The 18,498-nt window shown below is 50.0% G+C and overlaps 6 protein-coding genes across 6 annotated transcripts; 3 read left to right on the forward strand and 3 right to left on the reverse strand.

The window, feature by feature from the left end:
• Positions 1-1,394: 1,394 nt before the first annotated feature.
• Positions 1,395-3,221, forward strand: BJY04DRAFT_175951 (putative oxidoreductase, 2OG-Fe(II) oxygenase family). The gene is made up of 6 exons (XM_073709408.1): positions 1,395-1,623; positions 1,680-1,739; positions 1,798-1,851; positions 1,902-1,918; positions 1,984-2,134; positions 2,195-3,221. Exons 1-6 carry the CDS (start codon positions 1,444-1,446, stop codon positions 2,849-2,851), a joined length of 1,119 nt encoding a protein of 372 aa, XP_073577260.1. The 5' UTR covers positions 1,395-1,443; the 3' UTR covers positions 2,852-3,221.
• Positions 3,200-6,296, reverse strand: samB (MYND-type zinc finger protein MUB1). Its single transcript, XM_073709409.1, has one exon. The coding sequence runs from the start codon at positions 5,692-5,694 to the stop codon at positions 3,904-3,906; it is 1,791 nt and encodes a 596-aa protein (XP_073577261.1). The 5' UTR covers positions 5,695-6,296; the 3' UTR covers positions 3,200-3,903.
• A 3,103-nt stretch (positions 6,297-9,399) lies between these two features.
• On the forward strand, positions 9,400-11,062 carry BJY04DRAFT_2657 (WD40 repeat domain-containing protein). Its single transcript, XM_073720038.1, has 5 exons — positions 9,400-9,669; positions 9,797-10,509; positions 10,571-10,660; positions 10,717-10,836; positions 10,906-11,062. Exons 1-5 carry the CDS (start codon positions 9,552-9,554, stop codon positions 10,924-10,926), a joined length of 1,062 nt encoding a protein of 353 aa, XP_073577262.1. The 5' UTR covers positions 9,400-9,551; the 3' UTR covers positions 10,927-11,062.
• A 983-nt stretch (positions 11,063-12,045) lies between these two features.
• Positions 12,046-14,267, forward strand: BJY04DRAFT_175958 (phosducin family protein). The gene is made up of 3 exons (XM_073709410.1): positions 12,046-13,098; positions 13,215-13,444; positions 13,562-14,267. Exons 1-3 carry the CDS (start codon positions 12,499-12,501, stop codon positions 13,575-13,577), a joined length of 846 nt encoding a protein of 281 aa, XP_073577263.1. The 5' UTR covers positions 12,046-12,498; the 3' UTR covers positions 13,578-14,267.
• Positions 14,268-14,488: 221 nt separating this feature from the next.
• On the reverse strand, positions 14,489-16,579 carry BJY04DRAFT_175960 (putative transcription initiation factor subunit (TAF30)). Its single transcript, XM_073709411.1, has 7 exons — positions 16,254-16,579; positions 16,079-16,119; positions 15,655-15,806; positions 15,377-15,519; positions 15,175-15,315; positions 14,996-15,116; positions 14,489-14,940 (listed from the first exon to the last, which is right to left on the reverse strand). The coding sequence occupies exons 1-7, from the start codon at positions 16,260-16,262 to the stop codon at positions 14,852-14,854; spliced, it is 696 nt and encodes a 231-aa protein (XP_073577264.1). The 5' UTR covers positions 16,263-16,579; the 3' UTR covers positions 14,489-14,851.
• Positions 16,580-16,852: 273 nt separating this feature from the next.
• On the reverse strand, positions 16,853-18,372 carry BJY04DRAFT_175961 (Ran GTPase-binding protein YRB1). The gene is made up of 5 exons (XM_073709412.1): positions 18,310-18,372; positions 17,954-18,256; positions 17,545-17,803; positions 17,361-17,489; positions 16,853-17,297 (listed from the first exon to the last, which is right to left on the reverse strand). The coding sequence occupies exons 2-5, from the start codon at positions 18,233-18,235 to the stop codon at positions 17,230-17,232; spliced, it is 738 nt and encodes a 245-aa protein (XP_073577265.1). The 5' UTR covers positions 18,236-18,256; positions 18,310-18,372; the 3' UTR covers positions 16,853-17,229.
• Between the last annotated feature and the right edge of the window lie 126 nt (positions 18,373-18,498).

Consider the following 18,498-nt stretch of genomic DNA (forward strand, 5'->3'; position numbering starts at 1 on the left):
TGCGCCGGGTCGATGTCAATCCGAGTGACTAGCTTCTCGACGTCAAATAGGAGCACTTCCGATGGGCCCCAAATGGCATCAATCACTGGGTTGGGACCGTGGCTGAGATGAGCGAGCTATATGGAAGACAGGTGTCAGAGAGCACATCAAGGCTGGTGGTAGAATTGGAGCAATGGATTACCTGAGCGGCAGCGCTATATGGTGCTACAATGTAGTCTACGCCATTCTGGACGAGGATGCGCTGCAAGAAGCGGTAGAGAGATTCTGGTCGGGGAGTGCCTACAAAGCTCCGTTAGAATGTTCCTTAGTTGAGAGTCACTGCCCATACCAACGCCACTGAATGCATCGACAACCTGATCAGCCTGTTGCTGATCATATAACTCCCAGGCATGTTCAAACGCTCGAACGGTCTCGTGGTGTACATGGGGGCGTTGATTCTTCTTTCCGAAGTCCAGACCGTTGAAGACGAATGTGCAACCCACGCCCAGATCCTTGAAAACCTGCAGCTCCTTCTCAATATTGCTTCTCAGGGCGAAGGGGAAGCCTCCAAGGGCGATCAAAAGCGGCTCGCGGGTCGAAGGGTGGAGGAGGTGCTGGGAAATGTAGTGCGACGCATCGATACCGACAACACCTCCTTTCAGAGCGGAGAGGGGAATCGACTGCTGAGTGCGGGTAGATACCCAATCGTCCAACGGGCGGACTGTTGAGAACAAACGGGGTGAGCTTGGGGTTGTTGAGGGGCATGGAAGTTTCGCGGGGGCTTACTCGGCATTCTTCGAGCTGCAAGCTGTTTCTGCGTCACAAATTCACGGGGTTGTGTTGCGGGTGCCGGTTACAGGCATGGAGAGCCTGGCGCGGGGAGATAGAAGATATCCTCAGCTGGAGAAGGGGAGGGGAGGGGGCTAGAAAGAAGGGGGAGGGAGGTTGAGAGGGTTGTTAACAAAGATCAAAAGCTCATTGACATGCGACCAGCTCAACTCTTGACTTCCTCACCCAACTCGGAAGTTCCCAAATTGACATGCGGACCCAATCACGGGATCCACCATTCTCTTTATTCTGACCAATTCTGCTAAGCCTTAATAAGGTACTTTAGTCTTGGGCCCGGGGGTCGAGCAAAGAAGTAATAGTTAGGTACTCCGTACCTTTAGAATCCTCATCCCAAATGGTTGGAAAATACTGAAACAGCTCCATCCGGAAATGATTCCAGGCCAATGGCCCATGTATCAACCACCACACATTAAAGCTACAGCCCTACAACCCTACGTACTCTGAAGTCCGTATATATCTATCAGGCACAGTATCAAAATGGTGGGGCCACAGAGATAAGCTTGTTGATAGAACGCTGTGACTCAAAAAAATATACATCTTCGGAGCTCCCCGCATGCCCTCTATATATCTGCGGCAGCCCTCGTTCAACTTTTACCCAAGTAATCAATCAACAAAATGGCCGAAACAACTACCGTCGGACCCCCAATTGATCTCCCCATTCTTGACATCTCTAACCCCGATGATCCTGTCGTGGGTAAGGCTATGCTGGAAGCTGCGACCAAGTACGGTTTTCTGTATGTCAACAGCAAAGGCACTGACTTTGCTGCCAAGGATGTGCAGAGGGCATTTGAACGGGTACGTATTCTACTTTAGTTAGCACACCACGCCCAGCAGACTAACTCGCTGAACAGTCGAAAACGTTCTTCGCGTCTCCTGTAGAGGAGAAGGAGCCATGCCGGATCCAGTCAAACGTTCGTCTCCCCTCGGCCGAGTTGGGGCTGCTACCAACCAACTGATCTCTATGTCTAGAATCGCGGTTGGTCGGGAATGCACTCGGAGACATTGGACCCTGAGCACCAGAGGGTGAGTGATTCACTACTATCTAAACAGGTCATGACTGACACTGTAAATAGACGGGCGATTTCAAAGAGTAAGCAACGGCCTCCGTACATGGATTATTTCCTAAGAAGCTCATCAAACAACCCACCTCCATAGAGCCTTCAACTTCGGCGAATTCGCATTTGGAAAAGCCCAACAACCCCTTCCATCATCGCTCGCTCCCCACGAGTCAGAAATCGGATCGTTCGCAGAGCTCTGCACAGAGACTTGCAACCGCATCCTCAAGCTCCTTGCCCTAGGTCTCAAAGTAAGCCGCTCATCCACAAAACGAGACTATAGTTAGAGCGAACCACTAACAACACCTCAGATCTCCCCAGATTTCTTCACAACCCGCCATGACCCAACAAAGGGCTCAACGGGCTGTATCCTACGGTACCTCTACTATCCCTCCATCTCAGCCCCCGCAACAGCCGAGTACGACCACACCGTTGACGTCCGCGCCGGCGCACACTCCGACTACGGAAGTATCACCCTCCTCTTCCAGCGCCCAGGCCAACCAGGTCTCGAGATTCTTACGCCAGAGGGAACATGGGCACCCGTTCCTGTTGAGCCTCGCATTCAAACCCAGTCTCAGGCAGCGGAGGCAGGTTTCCCATTCCCACCCATCCTCGTCAACATCGGCGATCTGCTAAGCTACTGGACCGACGGCCTGCTAAAGTCCACTGTCCACCGTGTGGTCTTCCCCATTTCCGAACGCATAGGTGATAATTCGCAAGATCGGTACAGTATCGTCTTCTTCTGCCACCCGCTCGATAGCACGGAGTTGGTTCCTGTCCCCAGTGAAGTGGTTAAGGCTTACCGGGAGGAGAAGGGTATTCAAGGTGTAGAGGGGAAAGTAGGAGCCGGAGGAGGTGCGGGGGTCCTTGAGCCTGGGAAGAGGGCGCTTACTGCTGCGGAGCATCTGGCGATGCGTTTGAATGCGACTTATGATTTCAGACAGGGAGAGGAAGAGGGCTCTGCCTAGATGGTAGGTGGTGAATCATTTTGTTGTGAATCGAAACATGAGGTGGAAGGGAGATTTATGTGTTTCTGAGAGTAGAAATCCTGGGGCTGTATGTACTGGGTGAGTTGGAATGAGAGATCTCTATCATAATCAGGGGTAGACTCCAATAGGATCCATGGCCCCGGGGCGTTTTACCCATTATGTGCGGACACTGAAGCCACGCTATTCATGGGGATCAAGGACACAACCCTTGCGTATCCTGCCATGAATTTAGTCGGCAGGCGCTGGGGTTTCTCATGGTGGGATGCCGTACTCCGTACGTGGTTTGGAGTGTAAGTTCAAGCTAAGGTATAAATTTACAGCCCATTAGAGAAAACGCAGATTATAAGTCACAGACTATGTATGAGTTGTAAGTGCTAGATAAATATGTATGCACATGGGCCGTTCGATGTAATAAACAAAACCGTCTTTCGAGAGGACATGGAGTCTCACGGGAATGGCGAAATGACGGACCAACAAGTATTGCCAATGGGAGAATATCACAAAAAGGTACACAAAACCGACCAAAATGAAAACTTCCGGGGAGTCTGGGGGATGATGGAGCTGATGTAGTAGATGCTCAATGACACTGACATAGGAAAATCGTCCGACGTTAGGGTAACGGGGGATTAGAAGCCTGGTACTGGGTAAAATGGAGCCCGGGAAGGCGACGCATAAGAGGAGAAAAAAGACATGTAAGACAAATGGGTAAAAGAGGACATTGCAATAGTTCGTGACCGCTAGGGTGATTCGTATGAGTAGAAAGTGGGCAGAGTAGCCCAAATAAATGAAGCAGAACCCTGACACGGGAACTTGAAGTCCCAAATGAAGTAAAAAGCGGCTGTAAAAGATGACATACAAAAGGTATCTTGGGAGTAGATGGGAACACAACCAGGTTCCGAATGCCATGCACAAGTAAAATATGGAACCTCTGAGAGCAGACAAAACATAATAAACGGGTATTGAAACCAGGTGCGACAATAGACGACGCTATGCAAGCCGGTATGCATTAATGATTAAAAGACTTCATCCGGTCATGGCGTGGTGTGGCACCAATGGCGGTGCCAAACCCAGGCTGCTTTTTGGCAGTCCTTGCTGCAGTACTTAGTGCGACGGCAGCGGCGACACTTTGCGAACTGGCGTGGGAACTCTTCCCACTTGCCGCATTGATAGTATGCGCACTGACGAATACCACCTTGCGATTCGTCCTTGCGGCAGAGATTCCGCATCACCACGCTCGCCCAGTATTGCATATCTTTGGTGTGGTGCCGTATAGTAAACTTTTCCACCAGGGGAAACATGTTGACGTCGTCAGGAAGTAGATATTCATCTTCTTCCTCTAGGGGCTCAATTGGCGAGGCTCCTTCTTCGAGCATCTGAAGCTCTCGGTCAATCTTAAGTTTGGGCACAAGGTGCGATTGTTGAAAGTAGGTGCGTAAGTTGCAATATTTGGAGACATAAGCCAAAAGCTGAAGTGACATCAAGACATCCTCCTCACGCGGCATTGTGCTCAGAAAACTCTGAGGCGTTGTGTTGGTCCGATCCCGCAAGTAAAGAGAATATGGACTGGGGATAAGAGCGGGAGAGTTGGTGTTGGGAACTGCTTGAGCAGGCGAAAGTCCCAGGGTCCCGTGAGCCTGTGCATTATCATTGTTAATTATGCTACCGTCGACGGCGGAGCGGTGAGCGATGTTGAAAGTTTCAACTTCTTGTCCCTCGGAAGTTGTATCGGTGACAGTCAAGTCGTCGGCAACACCGCCGATCATGGTTTGTCTATCGCCGTCGTCGTCAATTTCCATGCGACCCTGGATACCAACAATGGGCTCAGTTGCCTGTGCTGAGGCAGCATCATCGCCCATTGCAGAGTCTTCACCGTTGGCATCATCTGACTCTGTGGAGGCGGACTGATGCTGTCTGAGAGAAGGACGACGGTGGGTCGGCGTATGGCTTCGAATGTGTTGTCCGGAGCCATGAGGGGTAGTCGGGGAATCGGGTTGAGATGCAAGCCCATTGAAGATGGCGGGTAGCATACTGGGTAGCCGCTCGGTGTCACGCACAGGGCGGAATGCAAAACCATCAGCAGTGTCCATCGAGGGAATCGCAGTAGCCAAAGGCTGAATCGCTCTGTGGCGCGGACTAGCATGGGATCTATGAACATGCACGTCTTGGCCAAAAGTGCTTCTTTCGGGAGGAGAGGTCATCGCACGGGGAGAAGAAGTAATGTCCATAGCATTCGAGTCCACTGCACGAGTGTCATGAAAGAACGGAGGTATTTCAATATGCGAAGGAGGAGCTTGACGACGAGAAGGCCGCTGTTGCCCTGTGTTAGAGGACTCTGCGAAAGACGGCCGCCCGGTCGCATCGCTAGATGCTGTGTTGGCTTTGTGGTGGTGATGGTGGTGATGATGGTGGTGAGCTTCCGAGTCTGATCGTGCGCGCACTTTGTCGATGACTTTGACATAGTTGTCAAGGATAGTCGCAATCACAGGTACGACATCTGCCTCAACTACTCTTGTCCTCACGGCTTCCGAGCCGCGAACTCCGATGTTGACAACACATTGGAACGCAAGACTCCACTTCCACATCTCCATCAGGTTGTTACTGCGGCCCTCCTTGAGAATGCATACTAGCCGTTCAATTCCGCCATCAACGGTAAGAATCTCACGAATTCGAGCAGAAGACGTTGTCAGGTAGGCAAGATGGTTGAGAGAGTTGATCAAGGGCAGTGTGGAAGTGCAGTCTAGGGCTCGCCGGTCATAAAGAGTGGTGGTGATGTTGACGGAGGCCTTGTTGACATTGGGAATGCTGAAGTTGACCTCGCGCATGATGGGCGATGTGACACCGGTGTGTCGCCGGGTGTTGATGGAGTTGGGATGAGAACAAAGGGAACGTCGGTCGTCGTTAGGTGATTTGATGCCCTATCTACCCCTAAAGCAAGACCGAAAACTCGTCGCTGTACAAGCAGGAAAGGAGAGGATGGATGTACAGAGAAAGAGGGGATGGGAGACACAGTAAACGATTATTCCAGAGACATGGGTGTATAGCCGGAAAACGAGACGGACGGAGAGGGTCCTCGAAGAGTAGTCGGCGAGATTGAGATGGAGAGATAGAGGTTGAACGATGGAGGAGGAGGTGTGTGAAAGGGAGGTCTGGGTTGGCCAAGACCACCGATCCGTCAGAGTCAGTCGGATGGACGTCGAACGAAGGCGGTGGCCAGGTAGGAGATGTGAGAACACCGGGCGACAAGGAGTACCTTGATGAAAGTGGATATTGGGTATCAGATTGAGGGAATAATCTGCAGCAGGCAGAATGTTTTGGAGAGCTGGGGCTATGATGGGTGACTGACTCCTCGTCCTTTTCAGCTTGTTATGATTGTTCGGGCTCTTGCTTGCTCAGTAATAATAATAATGAGGGGGCAAAAAGGAGGTTGCTGCATCAAAAGCGGAGTTCCTGTTGGGCGGCGCCTCAGGCTTCTATCAATAAGTAGTAATTCCACTCCCGCCGCCACCACCACCACCTTTTGCCGCTGACAACTCAAGTACAAGATAAAGATTTTTTTTCGCCTGGGCCCTGTTATCACCATTACATCCTGTTGGTCAGGAGATGTGTTGCTTGCCATGCCAACACTCCGCAGAACGAGATAACAACCAACTTGCTGAATGACATAGTGTGCTTTACAATTACTAATAGGTACCGTCAGCTTCTTCGGATCTTTTTTCTGGTGACTACCTTGTTCTCGCTGGAAATTGCGGCTTTCTTTTCCTGTCAGATTTGTATTGCTTATTGCCGTCGATCGGGATCCAGCACCCATTTTCATAATCCATCCCGGCATACCTCATCTTCAAGCCTCAACCTCAACAACCTTCCAGTCTAACACCACAATTTGACCACCAATGAACGTCGCATCAAAATCAACACAACCTAGAATTGTGCACAGACGCAAGCCAGGTTTGTGCTATGATTAGAACCACGTAGGCGCGAACCGATCATAGCCGCCCTATAGGATATTCTTGAATCTTATGCACATCCTGTAGACGCCGGGATTCAAGATGCAGTCAGCCTTGTGGATTCCATTCGTCTCGAACTTCTCTTGGGAGTGTCATGTTTCAGGATCTTACTTGTTTGTTTGATCTCGAGTTGTGGCTCAAAATAAAGTCATTGCTGTATCATTAAGCGCCGAGGCATTATTCATCCGGACTACATGACGCTGACAGTTCAAAATGCTAAAAGTAGACACCTTGAGCGAGAGCTGTAAGAGCCAGGTAGGTGTATGTAACCTATTTAAGCTATTTAAGTTTAATAAGAACAGTTTGCCTTGACCATTTGGTTCTTCTAGGGTATCTCAACCCAGCATTGGAGATCATCAAACAGCCGTCCGTGTCCGCTAACTCAAGACTTTGATTATTTGCGCTAGTATTTGCTTCTTCGCTACACGTCTAGCTTGTCCATGATAGTTTGACGGATAGTATCCTGCTAGTTAAAAATATGACAGGCGGCAGGGTCGAGTTGGAATCGAAACGTCTTTTTAGCTTGTATATTGCTGTTAGGACCTAGGTACGGAGTATCATGATACTCGTGCCGGGCTACTGAGCCTAATGTCGCCCCATATCTTTTCTGTCCTCAACCTTGAGACAGCCACAAAATTTGCGCTCTAGAAAATTATTATTTTATACATCTTTGGACCAAGATCCACAGTCTCGCCTGCCAAAAGATATGGTTCTGCGTTAGATATCATAAGAAGCCCACGCTGGAGGGGAGGCCCGCTACCCTTGTGACAGAGGTAAGTCGTCCACTGATTTGCTAACATTTACGGAGCACTGCAGGACAATTCTGACTCGCGCGCAATGGTGGGTCTACGCTGCTCTGCGAGTGAAGTCTGCAACAGTGCACAGTGTGCAATCTGCAAGCCAGAAATTGAAATAATGAGGATCTGGAAATCTGATGCATGGATAATTTCTTGTTGTCCATCCAGATTTCCGCATTAAATTCTCCTGGAGAAAAGCCCCCACTAATGCTAAGGTGATCGCGAAACTGTGCCTGACTAGTCGCTCATCGGGCCCACCACCAAGGGCGACTCGTTGGATTTATAAGCCCTGCCATTGACAAGGTTCAAGGTTGCCTGTGTTTTCTTGAAATAAAGCCAAGGTCAGAACGCAAGAGTCCGTTTGCAGAATAACCCAAATGGCCTGGGGCAAAATGCGATTGACGCTGGAGATCGGACCAAGAGGAGAACAATAGAGTTCCGTTCGGTATCGGGCGGAAGGTTCCAAATTCAACACATGGGTCCATGAAACTGTGAAGCCCATGAGGCCATCAAACTCAAAAGTCCAAGCTCTGGGAGGAAACCTGGAATCAGGGCTGGATGACCACCTGCACTAATGCGAAAGAAGTGCCGCCCCGAGAACCGAGTCGTATTAGCGCACATCGCTGTCCTCTTAGGGTTCCAGATTGCCTGCCGAATGTTCAGCGATGGATGGTGAATCTTCAGTGATGAAGGATTTTGTCTTCAAACGTCTGATATCTCAAAAGCAGGAGGTTGTGTAGATACTTTCCAGACCAAGTAAAGTTCAGTCCTGTCACTGTAGCAGTCTTCAGCTTGCAAGGAAATTAAACAAGGCATTATGGAGAGGGACTGCATGCCTAACCGGGTTTAACCTGCTAATAGTGTTGGTCACTAGCAGTAGCTTCCCCATCTCTTGCCTGCAGTCTGGGTGGTGGGTGGTGGTTTTCGTTCTCCTGGAGAGCTGGAGTCCTGGACCTGGTGGTCCCTTTCTCAATTGAACCGTTGGATCGATACACTCTTGTCAGTTCCGCCCTCTCGACCAGGCCAGTATCTCCGTGGTACACTGTGCTTCATGGATGCTGGCTGTTGGATACTTGCGAGGCTCTTACAAGGCTTCGTTTCTCACCTCTGGAACTGGGAATAATGAGCAGCGCCCCGGTTGTACGATATTCAGGGACTTGGGTCCGCTCAGAGTAGCCTTGTCCGGTCGATCGTGGGTGCAGACAATTTATTATTATTCACGGAGAAGATGCTTGCTGCAGCTCCTCTAGCACTACTGTTACTACTTAATATTATTATAGCACGTAGTATTATTGTTCAGTAACTACGTATTATTCTTATTATTATCTTAGTGGCCGGCGGAACTCCCTAACTTACACTTTTTCGCTTCTTCTCCTCCCTTTTGCTGCTGCTGCTGCTGCTCTGTCATCTTCGCGCTTTTACCCTCCGGCTTGTCTCTGCCATCCTTGACCGGGCCTTCCCCTGATTAATGTTCCTGTTTTATTTGCTCTTTCCTTCTTGTCTCTCTGAACATAATCATTTTTCTTTCCTTTGAACCCGATTGAATCACCAGTGCGCTGGGTCGAAACCTTCATCTATTTCGCAGCTTTCGCTCGGTCGCTTCCGCCGTAGGCTCGCTCCACATCCGTCAACCTCCCCCCCTCACTGCTGCTCCGAGCCCCTACAACTCTCTTCTCCCCTTCCCTCTTGCTACCTCTAACCTCCAACCACGACACCCACCCTCGCCATTCCCTCTTTGTCCCCCCTCCTACCGCCCTCTCCTCGTCCCCTCACCGGTCTCCTGCATCCTTCGACGCGCCTCCACCCGCCCAATTCCTTCTTCCGCTTTCACCGACGCTCAGCAATTCCCGCCTCCCGTCTCCCAGGGGTTTAGTCGACATGGCAGCCGATATGAGCGGCGAGCAAATGCAGGCCAAGATTACTGCGGCTAGACGAGAAGCTGAAGGTCTCAAGGATAAAATCCGGCGCCGAAAGGATGATCTCGCAGACACAACTCGTACGAAAACCCCCTTTGTCCCTGAGAGCCGCCATGTGGTGTCATGAGGAATCGGTCTTCTTTCTCTTATCGCATTGTCCGACCCTCTATCTCTTGAAGAAATGCTGACTATCGCAAATTTGAACAGTCCGTGAGGTTGCGCAGAACCAAACCGACCCCTTGCCTCGCATTGGAATGAAACCTCGGCGTACTCTGAAAGGGCATCTGGCTAAGATTTACGCCATGCACTGGTCGACCGACCGCCGCCATCTCGTCTCTGCCTCGCAAGATGGGAAGCTCATCATTTGGGATGCTTATACCACCAACAAAGTGCACGCCATTCCACTGAGATCATCATGGGTTATGACTTGCGCCTATGCCCCTAGTGGAAATTATGTCGCTTGCGGTGGCCTGGACAACATCTGTTCCATCTACAACCTTTCATCGCGGGAGGGCCCGACTCGTGTTGCGCGTGAACTCTCTGGTCACTCGGGCTACCTATCTTGCTGTCGGTTCATCAACGATCGTCGAATCATCACTTCTTCTGGCGACATGACTTGCATGCTCTGGGATATTGAGTCCGGATCCAAGGTCACTGAGTTCGCAGACCACCTCGGCGACGTCATGTCCATTAGCATCAACCCCACCAACCAGAACATCTTTGTTTCGGGCGCCTGTGATGCTTTCGCAAAGCTTTGGGATATCCGTACCGGAAAGGCCGTTCAGACCTTTGCTGGCCACGAATCCGACATCAACGCCATCCAATTCTTCCCCGACGGAAACGCATTTGGAACAGGTTCCGACGACACTTCTTGCCGTCTTTTTGATATTCGCGCGGACAGGTCATTGAACATCTACCAGGTGAGTCTACATCGACATGCATTGAGGTTGGGTGAGTAGCACTAACGACGGCCTTGTTCAGAGCGATCAAATACTGTGTGGCATTACGTCTGTTGCTTTCTCGGTTTCTGGAAGATTGCTATTCGCGGGTTATGACGACTTTGAGTGCAAGGTATGCTCTTCTGCAACCATATCTCACATTCATTACTTTGTCTAACCGTTCGTCAGGTTTGGGATGTTCTCCGAGGCGATAAGGTTGGGTCTTTAAGCGGCCACGAGAACCGTGTCAGCTGTCTTGGAGTCAGCAACGATGGCATCAGTCTGTGCACTGGGTCTTGGGATTCACTGGTAAGCAATGATGTTCTTTAGATTTTCGACGGCAGAAACAGCGTACTGATTTGCTTTTTACGCCAACAGCTCAAGGTCTGGGCCTGGTAAACGGCCAAAAATCAACACAACGACCACGATACCCTGTCTCAGTCATCTGCGACTTCCTAGTTTGAAATTTCATTTCCGCCCACCGAAATGCCGGATATCCGCATTGTACGATTATCTTATTGTCGAGAAACAGTTCCTTCGCCGTCTTCGTCGATCAACCTGCTGAAACGCAACGCTGAATTACCAGGCTGGAGTGTGTACAGTTCAGCCTTGTTTCGCGCGGCATCGGTCTGCGAAAGCCCGAGGTTCTGAAAAAAGAAAACGCGATCTTATGCTGTGGTTTGTACTAATGTTGTCTTCCAAGGATGTTTGTAGGGGCTCCGGCTGGGTGTCTGAAATGACGCGGATTCTGTTGGAGCGCACTTGTTGGGCTTCCGAAATGCTCACTCTTTTCCTTTGTTCTCCTCCGATGATTATATTTTCTTTCTTTCTCACACCCTTTTTTTCTTCTCTCTCTTGACTTGTCTTTCTCCTACATTCCCGCTCAGGTTCTCTTGTTTTTTGAACTCAGTTACCCTTCACTATACCTATGATTGGATTGCCTCTTCTACGCATTGACCCTGCATGTACTTTTGGTGGAGAGAGGTTGGGGAGGGTTGTTTTCCGGATAGGCCATAACGTTCTCCTTGTGTGCATTTGTTTTGATTTCTTACTTTCTAATAATCAGCTTACATCTGAGAGAGTTGAGGATGTTGTTTGAGTGTTTTGAAGCGAGCTTTTCTTGAGCTGTGTTTGAGCTTGCTGCAGTTGTGCAGCCCCAATTTCCGCCCATCTTTGTTTCACTATTTTCTGAATACTGCAGGTCACAAGTAGAGAGAGTTGACGAATTGAATTGACGTGTGCTTCTAAACCATGACGATGTAGTGACAGGAGGGTGGAGGTGAGACGCAGAAGAGGAGTTGCGGTCAAGATCGGAAGAAGCAAGAAGATGTCATCTCGTGTTGGCGTAGCAAATCGGACTGGCAGGAAGAGCCGGAAGGGGGAAGGGGGAAGCTGAAACAGTAAGGTTATTATTGTTATTCTAGGTATAGAAATGCTCCGGAGTCACGAGTGGCCTCCCCACGTGGCAGACAAGATCCTTCAGGCTGCTTCTCTTTGTCAAAGCCTCAAATAGTCAAAGGAAGAAATACGGAGTACGAAGAAAGAAGAATAATAGCCTCAAAGATTAAAATTGGCTGGCTTCTTCAGCCTTCCAGCCTCCCAGGAACAAACTTCGTCACTTTTGGACCAGCGATGATTCCACTGGCGGAGACCAACAACCCATCCCCACTTGGACTCTGAAACAAACTTCGCGTGGCTCATGGATTATTGGGAGATCATCCCATCTCTCGTCCTGGCCGTTTGAGGGGCTGCTTTGTTTCATCTTCCGCCACTTTCTCATCCTCCTTGGCTCCGCTTCCTTCCCTTCAGTTGCCCTACCGTCCTACCACGAAACAGCGAAGCCTACGTCGAGTCACAGACCTTGTTTTTGCTTTTCCTATCTCGTCTCCGAATCATCTAAAAAAAGAGCTGTCAGGGTCCTATATAACCAATCCCAATTCCCGCCGCAGCCTTCGGCTCCCCTCCTTCAGAATGTCCTCCGCGCAAGACGAATTCAACCAGCTCTTCAGCAATAGAGAGAGATCCTCTGCTCATCCCGAGGACCGAAACAACTCTTCCGACCGCGATTCTTCCCCAGACCCCGAAGACCTCGACCCCGCCCAACATTCCGACGCCGAGGACATGCCTGCCATGGCTTCCCGCACCGCAACCTACACAATCCCCAGCACCAGATTCGACGCCAACACAGGGCCCAAGGGTGTCATTGCGGATGCCCAGGCATTCGAGCGTGCCCGCAAAAGTACCTTTCGCAAATCGTTTGTCTCTGGCACCTCTGCTGCCGACCGCTCACACATATCTTCCAAGTCAGTGACCGATGCTGCAACACTCCTCCATAACTCTCCGCCGCCTGATGGTTCATTAAGCGATTTGGACGAGGGGGATGAGGATAAGTTCATGCGCCAGTGGAGACAATCACGCATGCAGCAACTGCAAAGCCAGAAGGGTCGACGGCCCAGTCCATGGCGGAAGTATTACGGCTCGGTAGACACGGTCGATGCGGTGGGTTATTTGGATGCAATTGAAAAGGTTCCGTCGGACCAGATTGTGGTTGTGTGCCTTTATGATCCTGAGGTAGGTCGCTCAATCTCGCTTTGAAGTTTCAAGTCAGACGGGGAGGGGTTACTGCACTATGAAGCATGTAACAGGCAGACAAGCCTCCTACCAAGCCAATGCTAACGAACTCAAAGTCCAACACCAGTACCCTCGTCGAAGACTGCCTGAACACGATTGCAGCTCGCAACACATCCGTCCACTTCATTAAGCTCCATCACGAAATCGCAGAAATGGACCACATCCACCCACCGGCAATACTGGCATATCGAGATGCAGACGTCTTTGCGACAATTGTCGACATTCCGCGGCAGATTCCAAAAGGTCGGAGCTGTAGCGCCGATAGTCTCGAGGACGTCCTCAAGTTGTGAGTCTTTCTTTACTTTTTTCTAGCCTCATAATTTTTGCTTTTTCCGTCAAACCACGCTGGTTGCCTTGAGAGTCAGAAATAACACAGTGAGCAATTTTGCTAACCTTCGGATAGGAATCGAGTGCTATAGGCATCTGTACTCTGGATACTGAAGTAAGCGTGTTATACCCATACTGCGTATGAACTGCGCCACGCTTCGACAGGGACACACCGCGTCCTGGCTCTAAATTTTGGCATATTTTTCATATCTTCATCGTCCGATATCTCATCCTTTTCCATCTTCTTCCATGAGGCGCACAGTCATACATCCTGCTAGATTTTGTTATTCTCATATTACTTTGTTCCTTTGTCTTTCTGGATAGTATCGCGTCTGCTCGGTGTTCAGGTTAGGTTGGGTCAGGGCAGGTCGGGGTTGGGTTAAGTCACTTGTTAGAAGACGCGCGCAGTTACTTCGTTTTGTCCTCTTCCGTCTTTTCAAGTCATCTCTTCTGCAAGATATCCGAACTCGATTTGCAAGATTTTATTTCCTCCTCTCTTGTCGTCTTCTCCTGTGGTTTGCTCGGTTTCCATTGCATTTACTTGATATTTACGGTCGGCCCCTATGCTGCAAAATCTCTGTGTATTATTATAGGCTTGGTCTGGTTTTGATTTTGGTTCGGGTTTGGTATCAATTTACGTTCAGGAATCTACATCTCGTTTATCTAGTCCATGTGCTTCCTTGCCTACCATTCTTTCATCTCGTAGTTGATCTTTAGCAACCGGTCTCCAAGAAGTTGACCAGGGTCCTGTACAGCTCCATTTTACGCCCTGTCTCTTGCACGGAAGCTAGTCTGGATTCCATGACTTTTGGTGAGGAGGGGGGAGTGTCGAAGGAAGGAGCGATGAAATGGGTGGCCATATACTATATTATGTGCTGCGTTGCGATGCAATGGCCAAATGCTACAGACAGTGCTATGCGACTTGAAAACATTGATACTCCTAATACGATGTTGGAATTATAGCCCTGAGCGGAAATTCTTCTTCCTTGCTTACTTGCTGTAGGTTAAACTATAGTATGTATGTCTCGCGGGAAGCCTGTCTGCCTTGAAAATCCATCACATTATGCCCTTTGATTGACAGAATGTCTGATAGAGATTTAAGCTGGGCATTACCGTGTTAGCTGGCTGGGGGAAAGCTGAAAAAAATAGACGTCAAGACGTCAAGACGTCAAGACGTATAATAAGATGGCCCTGCAAAGCAGCGAGAAGGAACCAGATACAAAATATGGCACCGTGCCGTAGTAGTAGTCTCGTAATTCAAAAATAGGATAAAATAGGTTAGGTTAAGATAGGGTACGGTACGTTCAACATGAGAGAGAATCTGGAAATATGAGAGAGCAAGCAGAAGAAGTTAATAAAGATAGAATCACAGGGCACCCTTCTCCTGTGAGAATTCCCAGAGCATCTTGATTAGGGAGTCTGGCAGGGTATACAGGTCGACGTGGAATTCTCCCTCTGTTCGAGAACGTGGTTAATATAGGCTCAATCTTTAGATGTAAGTGGGTCTTACGCTCAACGTCGTTCTTGGTATAGGAATCAGGAGCCTTGTTGTCGTGGACCATTTGAACGACTTGAAGGAGGTCGTCTTCTCCCAGTCGCTGGAGGCCATCGGCAAGTTTGTCCATGTCGACCTGCGAATGCATCGATGGTCAGTGCTGGTTCTGCTTCTTGTTGCAAAAGAATACTCACGCTCTTGTCTGTTCGCTTCTTCTTTTTAGATCCCTCTTCTCCCCCTGCGGAACGCTTCGACTTGACCCCATTCTCATCACCGGGGACAGGTCCGGATTCGCGGAGAGCCGCCAACAGAGCAGGCTTTGGGTTCTTGAATGTCTACCAGCAAGTGTGAGTACGCTTCTCGGGTAGACAAAGCACAAGGTAGAGGGGGGCGTACAATGACGTGCTTAGACTCATAGCGAGACTGAGAGAAGTTTAGGTCATGTGCGATAACATGCTCTTTCTCAGCAGTGAGGCCAATCGACATGTCGAACTCACCCCATCCTTCTTCTTGGATTCTGAAGGGGGGGTTTTTGAAGACTGTGTCTTGGGTTAGCCATGGCTTTCTTCGTCCGGATGTGTTGGGTGGCCATTGTCGCAAAGACTCGCAAGAACTGGCACCCCCCAGAAGAAAGAGAAGTCTCGACGACATGCGTAGAGAGCGAGGTAACGGACCTTGGGTTGCTCGGTTCCCGAAACTAGGATGTAAAGTGTAGGTCACCTTGTCGAAAACATTGGCCGGCACCTGCTCCCCATGCTCATTGATGAGATACACCTCAATTGACCAAGATCGTAGCGGAAATCCCTCGACACCGGAGTCCTTGTTTCTATTGCGCGCAAGAATTCATTCAATCAGTATGAGTTATGACGGTATCCCACCCCCAACATCGTCAGCTCGCGACTCAACGTCTCATGTCGACATATTTGGCGGGACAGATAGATCTTTGTAAGCGCCATGGGCACGCGACAGGCAGCCATGCCGGCTAATCGAGGAGAGACAACGGCGTGAATGACGAGGGAGGACAGTGTGGGTCATGCATGATTATAAGGGCTTCGCTCGTGGCGGGCCATAGGGGACGGGAATGGGAAGAGAACGCACATGACGTGTTGCTCCGTGACGAGCTTGACGCTTCTTTTGACCTGTAGAGAGTAAAACGCGTCGGTTAGCGAGGTGAAACAAGGCAATGTTGAGCTGTTTAAAGAGCATCCACGTTAGGCGGCCGTGTAGCGCTGTACACCTACGACGTATATAGGAGTAAGGACGGGGAACTCACGTCGGGCATGGTGATGGAAGGTTTAATGTGACGCGCAAAAGAGGCTTGATGGAAGAAAAGTACCCGAGACTCTTTCCTGCCAGTTGCCCCTTGGGAGAGGAGCTGAGCGGGGAGCAACTTTCCAGACCGAAGTATCGCAGGCGGAGAGGAAAAGCTGGCGGCGGACGATTGGAGCAATTCCGCAGAGCTAGGAGAGAATGAGTCTGCGAAGCAACGCTGATTGGTCGAGGGTCACAGAAGATTCAAAGGTAAATCAAATGTGAGAAGAGTCAGAGTCCAAAGAGAGGAGTAGGTTGCAAGGGCGTGAAAGAGGTTGGAGAGTACTCAGTACGGTAGTTAGAGAATGGAGGTCTTCGAGTGGGGGATCCCTCAAGTCACAACAACCCTGTACGCTCTCACTCTTCAAGCATCTCCGAGATCTCGAGTCTTGGTTCCTGTCCTGCAAACGAGCCGATTGTTTATTTTATTTTATTTTCACTACTCAAAGCTGGCGTCTTTTTGCTGGTTCCCAATGGTCTTTAGTTATCAGATGTTGGCGACACCAGGCATGGAGCTCCAAGAGACCTCAAAACTACGAACTTTCTATAGTACATACAGGCTAGAATCGTGCATAAATTTTCATTTGTATGTTCGATGGATAGGGAGTCTATCTACTGCCAAATTGCTGGGTATGGCCAACAAAAGCTGGTGGTGTAGGAGATCAACGGCACTGTCAAACATCACCAGCCGTGCCATGCAAACAATGGCTTATGGGGAAACCATGAGCAGAATCATCGTTCTGCGTCCTCATTCAGGCGTACATAAGTGTAGGGAAAGGGGTAAACTGGGGGAATCGACGGAAGGCGGTTTGAGGTGTGAAGGGAATCGCGGAGTCAACGAGGACGTTATCGGGCTCGCGTTATGGAAGGATAAAGGCATGGGGTAAAAATATTGCTCCAAATGAACGAAGGTATGAGGATCAGGATGGATAGGCGATTTACTGTCCAAGGAGCTTCTGGTTCTCCTCCCTAGCCTTCTCAAAGGCTTCCTTAAAGAGGTTGGCGTCTAGCAAAACAAGTTAGTAATGAACCGATATATTCTCGGAGAAAGCATAGCGGAGCCACATACTCTCGCTGTTAGCGAAACGGATTGCTAGGGTTGAAGCCTCGGGTTCGCCCTCGCTGACATCTGCAGCAGCGTTCCAAACCCAGCTGCGGTCACTGCCGACGTTGGGGCTCAATTTCATGTCGGAGGTAACTATGCTCTCGTTAGCCGGATGCTACAAATTGGCCATCGCGCAGAAGAGACTCACTGTAGTGGTTGGCGCAGACCTTGAGAGTCTTGTCTCGGCGCATGACCAGACGAGTCTTGCCGCTCTCCTTGTGCTTCAGAAGTCTGACATCACCCGTACCACGCTCCTTCCATTCTTTGCTCTCACGGTCAAATCGGAAGAGCTTAGCACGCATTTTGAAGGCCTGTTCCTCCAGTTCCTCATTGGTCTTGGTCTCAACAGTCTCGGTAAGGCGGATGACAGGCTCGAAGTGAACTTCAGGGGATTCAGGGGCCTCATCCTGCAAATAGGTACAAAGGTGGTCAGTCTCTGCTTAAAGCTCGTTCATGTCCAAATAACCCCTGAAAGCACGCGACTCCGGAACCCCAGTGTATGAAACCCGGAGTTCGTTGCACAGTCAAGGAGGAAGGCCGCTAGGCAAAAAACTTACTTCATCTTCAGCCTTCTGGGCCTTGGAAGAGCCAGATGGCTCGTTCACATCATCATCAGCCTCCTCCTTCTTCTCCTTCTTGGGACCGCCACCGAACATAGAGAAGACACTGTCAGAAGTCTTGGTGGCCGCATCCTTCACTGTCTCAGCCGCAGACTCAGCCGCAGCCTTGACATCTTCCGTCTTTGTACTATCAGTAGTGGTGGTGGTCTCTTCGGGTTTCGTCGACCCCTCGGGGGCGCTGGTGGCGGGGTCGGGCTTGGTCTCAGCGACGTCAGACATGACGAAAATATGCTTTAGTTTCTGCGGGGTTGAATGAGCTGGGAGCACTGAGATGATGAGGCGATGGTAATTACCTGGAGATGGAAAGAATCGAAAAGGAGGGCTCTATGGTGTGGATATCACTGAGGAGGAGGAAGAGGAGGAGGAGGGGAAAATTATGGGCGGGTTGTTTTTGGTCTCGAGTGGGTAGGTTCATGGCCTCAGGCTGCAAACACTAGTGCCACCCCTCCTCGGTCTTCTACCACTCACTAGTCACTACTACA

The sequence above is a fragment of the Aspergillus karnatakaensis genome (genome assembly GCF_047715665.1).
Source record: "Aspergillus karnatakaensis strain CBS 102800 unplaced genomic scaffold BJY04scaffold_1, whole genome shotgun sequence".
NCBI classification, from domain to species: domain Eukaryota; kingdom Fungi; phylum Ascomycota; class Eurotiomycetes; order Eurotiales; family Aspergillaceae; genus Aspergillus; species Aspergillus karnatakaensis.

Coding starts and splice junctions, on each gene's coding strand:
- BJY04DRAFT_175951 (XM_073709408.1), top strand. CDS start 1,444: ATGGCCGAAACAACTACCGTCGGACCCCCAATTGATCTCCCCATTCTT. Junction 1,624..1,679: donor TGCAGAGGGCATTTGAACGG/GTACGTATTCTA, acceptor CTCGCTGAACAG/TCGAAAACGTTCTTCGCGTC. Junction 1,740..1,797: donor CATGCCGGATCCAGTCAAAC/GTTCGTCTCCCC, acceptor CTCTATGTCTAG/AATCGCGGTTGGTCGGGAAT.
- samB (XM_073709409.1), bottom strand. CDS start 5,694: ATGCGCGAGGTCAACTTCAGCATTCCCAATGTCAACAAGGCCTCCGTC.
- BJY04DRAFT_2657 (XM_073720038.1), top strand. CDS start 9,552: ATGGCAGCCGATATGAGCGGCGAGCAAATGCAGGCCAAGATTACTGCG. Junction 9,670..9,796: donor TGATCTCGCAGACACAACTC/GTACGAAAACCC, acceptor AAATTTGAACAG/TCCGTGAGGTTGCGCAGAAC. Junction 10,837..10,905: donor CTGGGTCTTGGGATTCACTG/GTAAGCAATGAT, acceptor TTACGCCAACAG/CTCAAGGTCTGGGCCTGGTA.
- BJY04DRAFT_175958 (XM_073709410.1), top strand. CDS start 12,499: ATGTCCTCCGCGCAAGACGAATTCAACCAGCTCTTCAGCAATAGAGAG. Junction 13,099..13,214: donor TGTGCCTTTATGATCCTGAG/GTAGGTCGCTCA, acceptor ACGAACTCAAAG/TCCAACACCAGTACCCTCGT.
- BJY04DRAFT_175960 (XM_073709411.1), bottom strand. Junction 15,807..16,078: donor GTCACGGAGCAACACGTCAT/GTGCGTTCTCTT, acceptor TGCGCGCAATAG/AAACAAGGACTCCGGTGTCG. Junction 15,117..15,174: donor AGAAGCGAACAGACAAGAGC/GTGAGTATTCTT, acceptor ATGCATTCGCAG/GTCGACATGGACAAACTTGC.
- BJY04DRAFT_175961 (XM_073709412.1), bottom strand. CDS start 18,235: ATGTCTGACGTCGCTGAGACCAAGCCCGACCCCGCCACCAGCGCCCCC. Junction 17,804..17,953: donor CCCAGAAGGCTGAAGATGAA/GTAAGTTTTTTG, acceptor ACCTATTTGCAG/GATGAGGCCCCTGAATCCCC. Junction 17,298..17,360: donor CCGTTTCGCTAACAGCGAGA/GTATGTGGCTCC, acceptor TTGTTTTGCTAG/ACGCCAACCTCTTTAAGGAA.